Consider the following 6,000-nt stretch of genomic DNA (forward strand, 5'->3'; position numbering starts at 1 on the left):
TTCACTATGACTGAAAATTCTCTCATATCCTCTTGCAAAAGGATCTCAAAATTATCAAACATTCAACAGTGCTTATCAGCAGGTATCTTCGTGTAAGATCTATCTTCGAAAGGCTAAAGCTTGCCATGCCTAAGACTTGCCCGTATTTTTTTTTCTCTCTTAAGCTTAGAGAAATGCTCCTTCCAAGTATAGTAAGAACAGAATGCTCAAATGACCAATGTTACGGAAAGAGGAAAACTACCGCTCAAGTGATAAATGGGCATCTCATCAGTCACGACCTTTGTGGATTAAGTTTTAGGGTCATTGCACCACTCCTTTAGCCTTGACCCTGCATAATATACTCCCTTGAACTTGCATTAGATTTTTGTGATGGAGTTTTACTCATTTCTAACTTGGACGTCTGGTTATTATCTGATAATTCTTCTAATCTGTTTTCTGACTTGGACGTCTGTTTATTATCTAATAATTCTTCTAATCTGTTTTCACAGTCCCGTGTTGCTCATTTCTGACATGGAAGTCTGGCTATTATCAGATAATTCTCGCAGTTAGATTGTTGTGAGGGTGTTTCTTTTTCTACTCATTTCTGACTTGGACGTCTGGTTGCAGTTAGTGGTGTTTCTTTTCCTACTCATTTCTGACTTGGACATCTGGTTGCAGTTAGATTTTTGTGATGGTGTTTCTTTTCCTACTCATTTATCTTATAATTCGTGTTGCAGTTAGATTTAGGCCTCGTTCGTTTCGTTGGGAACCATTCCTGGCCGCCGTTTTCTTCAATAATTTAAATAGGGAATGGCCCAGAATGGGGCTAACCGAACGGTGCCTTAGGTGTTTCTTTTCCTACTCATTTATCTGATAATTCATGTTGCTGTTATATTTATGAACTCTTCTTCGGTCAGAATTCAACTTCATCAGTACAAGTGGCTGAGGCTTCTTCAGGATGTTTCTTTTCCTACTCATTTATCTGATAATTCATGTTGCAGTTATATTTATGAACTCTTCTTCAGTCAGAATTCAACTTCTTCAATACAGTGGCTAAGGCTTGGCTGAGGATTTCGACAGGACTTTGGAGGGACCATAATTGAGCAGACAGAGTTCATCCCGTTAAGAACGGCAGACTGGACTAGCATGATTTGTGAGATGCACTATTTACACTCTTGTGAGACGCACTTGAGCCAACATTTTTGCTGATACCATTCCAGAATCCACTTTCTTTAACAGTTCAAGACCGGTCGCAGCTACATATGGATTCACCATTGCAAAACAGTTGAGTTTAGCGATGGAACATGCAGACATTCCAGACATCAACCTGCTGAGTGCGGACAAGGATCCACGCCCACATAATCCTGTTCTGAAACAAAAGAGATCCGGAAACGAGAACTTAACCAGGCATTCACCAAACTAAACAGTTGCAAAAAAAAAAAACAGTTGAAATATTCCTTCATTTGATCTACCAGAAAAAAACCATCACCTCTATCTGATTGAACAAGTGATTATACCCGTCAGGCACAGCACACAAATGACCAACAAGAACTAAATTCTACAGCTCGTGAAGGGTCCTGGTCTAGCCATGTAAAAACAAATCAGCAGCAGGGGAAGCCGCAGAGGTGACATAAGTTCCTATTATACACTGAGAAATATTAAGAGTTCTCAAAATAAGCAGGCGCCGGAACAGTCAAGCACATCAAAAATAGGTCTCTACGTCTCCCTTCGGGTCCTCCGACGCGGGGCTGCTGTCTCCTCCTTTTCGTCCTCTTTCTCATCCTTGTCGCCACTGCTTCCAGCACCGTCGATTTCTGTGGCCTTGGGCTCCTTCGCCTCAGCTGCAGGTTTCACAGGTGCCTGGAACAAGCAAATGTTGTGGATTGAGCATTTTCTTCAAGTTAAGAACCGTGGCAGCAGTAATACATTGGTTGGGAATAACTTACCACTGGCTTCTTGCCACCAAACAGGATCCTGAAGAGAACAGTAACGAACACGACGACAACAGAGACCAAAATACCAATAGTGATGTTGGGCTGCTTCTCTCCCTTCTCGATAACATCCTGTGTACAAGATATACATAGAACATGTTATTTTCTCGATAACAAGAATCCTGACGTTTGACAGGAGAGGATAGCAAATATCTTCAAAACTCACAATGATCTTGGCCTTGTAGGGAGCCAAGAACGGAACATCAGCAACCTTGTACAGGATGTCAAAAATCTTCTTCTGCAGGGGCAAAACCAGTTAGGGACACGATGGAACAACGATGATAATAAATATAGAAATAACAGTTATGGCTGCAAAAGATCAGAAAAATGGATCACCTGGAACTCAGAAAGACCATCTGCACCAGCAGCAGCCTCCTCAGCCTTCTCCTTTTCCTTCTCAACATCATACTTGGGCTTCCAGGTCTTCTCCAGAATGGAGGTGGCAACCTTCTCACCATCAGCAATCAAGATATTGTCAAACAGGATGCCATCCTGCATTGTCCAGATCTCAATCCCAATAGCAGCAACTGGATCAAAATCAGGCTTGTCAAGCTCAAAGTACTCAGGGTTGGGGATCTCCTGAGGCTTCCACATTCCCTTGTAGTTGGGGTTGTCAATCATAGGTGCATGCCACTTGCCCTTGTAAGCAGGATTATGCTTCATTGGCCTCTTCCACTCGCCACATCCAGGTGCCTCTTCACACTTGGGGTTGTCAATCTTTGGTGCCTCCCATTCACCATCCTCCTCATCATCCCAGTCCTCAGGCTTGGCTGCCTCAGGATCATCAATCTCCTCAGGTTCATCATCCAACCATCCCTCAGGCTTGGTGGCTTCCTCATCCACAATTTCCATCGTGGCATCCTCATCCCAGTCATCAGGCTTCACTGCATCTGGATCAGGGATTTTAGCTCTCTCATCCCAGTCCTCTGGCTTCTTGTCATCAGGGTCAGGAATGGTCTTGGGCGGGATAAGTGCTGGCTCAAAATCATCAGCAGAAAGGAAGTTTGCCTTCTTCTTTTCTTCCCCATCAATCAAAATTCTGACCTCATTGTCTGGCTTCAAGATAGCCGTGTAGACATGAGAGAGCTTGTCATATGGGACAGAAGCTGGGAATTTGAGGTGATGTTCAACATACTTTCCAGTCTTAGGATTCTTGTGCTTAAGGATGAAATGAACCTTGTTGGTTGACCCACACTTATCTGGACCAAACATAATAGTGTATGGAGTCTCATTATCAAACTCCTTGGCATCCCATCCAGCATCCTGAGGGCGGATGTACTTAATGTAGGCACCTCCACATTCAAGGCCATTCTGAAGTCTCACTTCAAACTGCAGGACCACTGTCCCATCCTTCAAGGTAACTGGCTCATCAAGCTCCTTGATTATGGCGTATTTCCTTGCCTTCTCACTGACAAGGAGGCCATAGTCCTCATGGCCATCACTCTTGGCATGCTTCCACACACCTACAAACCAGAGTATGTAGGCATTAAGCTATGAAACAGACAAAGAAAAAAAAGAAAGAACAGAAATTATGACTAGTAGCAACAATGTTCAAACAGTGGCAGGCAACTAGTAGTTAAAATATGGATTGCATATAAGAATACTGTTTAAAGCAGCATTACAGGACCAAGACACTACTCCCTCCATCCACAGATGGAGGCAACATGTTGTTTCAGAAAGTGTAACTTTGCACATTTTGACTAACAAGTAGTAAAATTATGGTAGCATTTAGTGTACAAAGGCTGTATATATTCATATTCAAATTATGACCAGTGACAACAATGTTAACAGATAAATAGCATATTAGAAAAATCTAACAGGCACCTAGTTAGGATTGCAAGCTTACTCCTTATGAAGAATGTTTAATGTGGCACAGGATTACAGGAATATAAGATACCACTAGCAAACTGAACATACTGACAATTCTATTCTTTTTTTAATAGCCTAGTTCATTAACACATGCATATAAATAAAATTATCCAAAATCTCTCCTGATGTCTCATGCTATATTCTAGCAAGTTTACCCAGTCTAGATGAGGTTACTTTCGATTCTCAAAGCATCAGTACATTTTGGCAGTTCCAGAAACATCAACCATTCATATCAACAATGAGCGCACATAGACAGAAACCAGTCACTTCAATGATCCCTGTTCATAACCGCTACAAACCATTGTAACTTGTGTCGGCACAGCACAGTCAAAAAGTTATACGGTAAGATGGAAGGAGACAACAGTCCTCGATTGCATAGTACGCTGGAACGTTGAGCGGTGGCGAAGCTACGTTCTGCCATTGGGGTCAGCCGACACCGACGGTTTCGAGCCGGCTTCACATATGTAGTAAATTTTCACCAGCTTAGACCCCAGTAAAAAATACATGCGACCCCATCAGTCTGGTAGTCCAGTGTCGTAGCTCTGGCCCATCGGCCAAGTCTACACGCACATGCAACAATTATACAAGGAGCTTGCACGTGCAGGCTAATAAGCCCACCCCGAAGGCCCACTTTCAACTTCATGCCCCTACGTACAAGTCTACAGGCAGCAACCCCACAAGTCCAAACGTCGCCTCAAAGCTACAACTCGCGTTTTCCCATCGCAACTCCACCTGCATCTGGTCTGGCGGCGGCAATGATCGAGAGGTCACGACTCGCCAGCGCCAGCGACGGCGCCCGGTTGCCGCCGGTGATATCGCTATATGCTCTCCGATCCGTACTCAAGCACCTGGAGGGAGGTACATCCAATGACTTGATTCTACAATTGATAATGATCTATTTTCTTGATCTATCACAATGATGTCTGCTGTCTGCACTTTATTTATTGATTTATCAAGTATAAATTGTAAGGTCTTTGGGGGTAGTTGGGTTTTCTTTTCTTTCAGTTTTATAATCTGAAGTTCTAAAATCTTAATTCAGAGATAGGATTCTGTTGCTTTCCGTTGCAGCAAAGAATTGACTACTTCAGTATGGCTTCTGTTACAGTATTGATTTTTCAATTTTAATCATATGTGTGGCTGCTTTCCCATCAGTATCTATATACTTTAGTGTTTAATTATGTGACTAATTTGATAGGCAATCAAAACACATTGGAACGATTCTTGAAAAGAAAATTACCCCCGCCCAATGATAACTATAAAAAATGATGGAGATATTTTAAGAAGAAGAGACAGCACTGCATCAAATACAAATCATACTTTCTAGCCACAATTCCAATTGATAATGTGATCATTCTTCGCTTTCACAAGATGGAGCACCGTAACCCTAAAGGGAACCTATAGGAGGTAACTACTACTGTCGAAACTTCTTTTGCTGTAATTTGTCGGTTCCTATAATGCTATTTTACATTTGTTGATGTTGTATTATTGTTGCAACCTTAAAGTTAGCACTGTGGGTTTGTTCAGACCCCGGTGGCAATTAATCCTGGATTGGCCCCTGACGTTGAGGCTAGCCACAGCTCTGCATCTAGAGCGGCGGGTGCTGCCAGCGAAGCACATCCGGTCGAAGTCGAACTAAAGCACATACATGACTGACAGTATCAATCGTGGATCTCATGAGTAATTACACAGTTATCTCCCAATTTAAACACCGGACACTACGATCTCAGACGAAGAAGCTCCCACAACCCCACAAAACCCACGGATCTAAACAGATCTAGCGAAACCACAACGAGGGCGAGAAATAGATGCTCGCGCATACCTTGGTAATCATCCTTCTTGGAGACGACCCAACTCCCCTCAAAGTCCTCGTCGAACGGCTCGTACAGCAGCTGCAAACAACACCACCGATACCCGGAGAGACCATCACAAATCTCGCCCACAAAATTCAGAGAGAGAATAAAAAACAAAATAGCCAAATCGCCACAGGCTCGCTTAGATTACCGGGTCGGAGGCGCGGATCTGAACGAGCAGCGCCGAGAGCAGGAGCAGCAGCAGCGCGCGCCCTCCCATCATCCTCTTTGTCCCGATCTCCTCGAGCCGGGGGGGAGTTTCTCGAAACCTTCCAACTAGAGCGAAGCGTCGTCGGCGAGAGGGAGCAGAG

At 43.5% G+C, this 6,000-nt stretch overlaps 1 protein-coding gene across 1 annotated transcript; it reads right to left on the minus strand.

Moving 5' to 3' along the window:
• Positions 1-1,419: 1,419 nt before the first annotated feature.
• Positions 1,420-6,000, minus strand: LOC136494858 (calnexin homolog). Its single transcript, XM_066491032.1, has 6 exons — positions 5,841-6,000; positions 5,659-5,728; positions 2,307-3,433; positions 2,137-2,208; positions 1,926-2,042; positions 1,420-1,839 (listed from the first exon to the last, which is right to left on the minus strand). The coding sequence occupies exons 1-6, from the start codon at positions 5,910-5,912 to the stop codon at positions 1,696-1,698; spliced, it is 1,602 nt and encodes a 533-aa protein (XP_066347129.1). The 5' UTR covers positions 5,913-6,000; the 3' UTR covers positions 1,420-1,695.

Source organism: Miscanthus floridulus, chromosome 11 (assembly GCF_019320115.1).
Source record: "Miscanthus floridulus cultivar M001 chromosome 11, ASM1932011v1, whole genome shotgun sequence".
Classification (NCBI taxonomy): Eukaryota; Viridiplantae; Streptophyta; class Magnoliopsida; order Poales; family Poaceae; genus Miscanthus; species Miscanthus floridulus.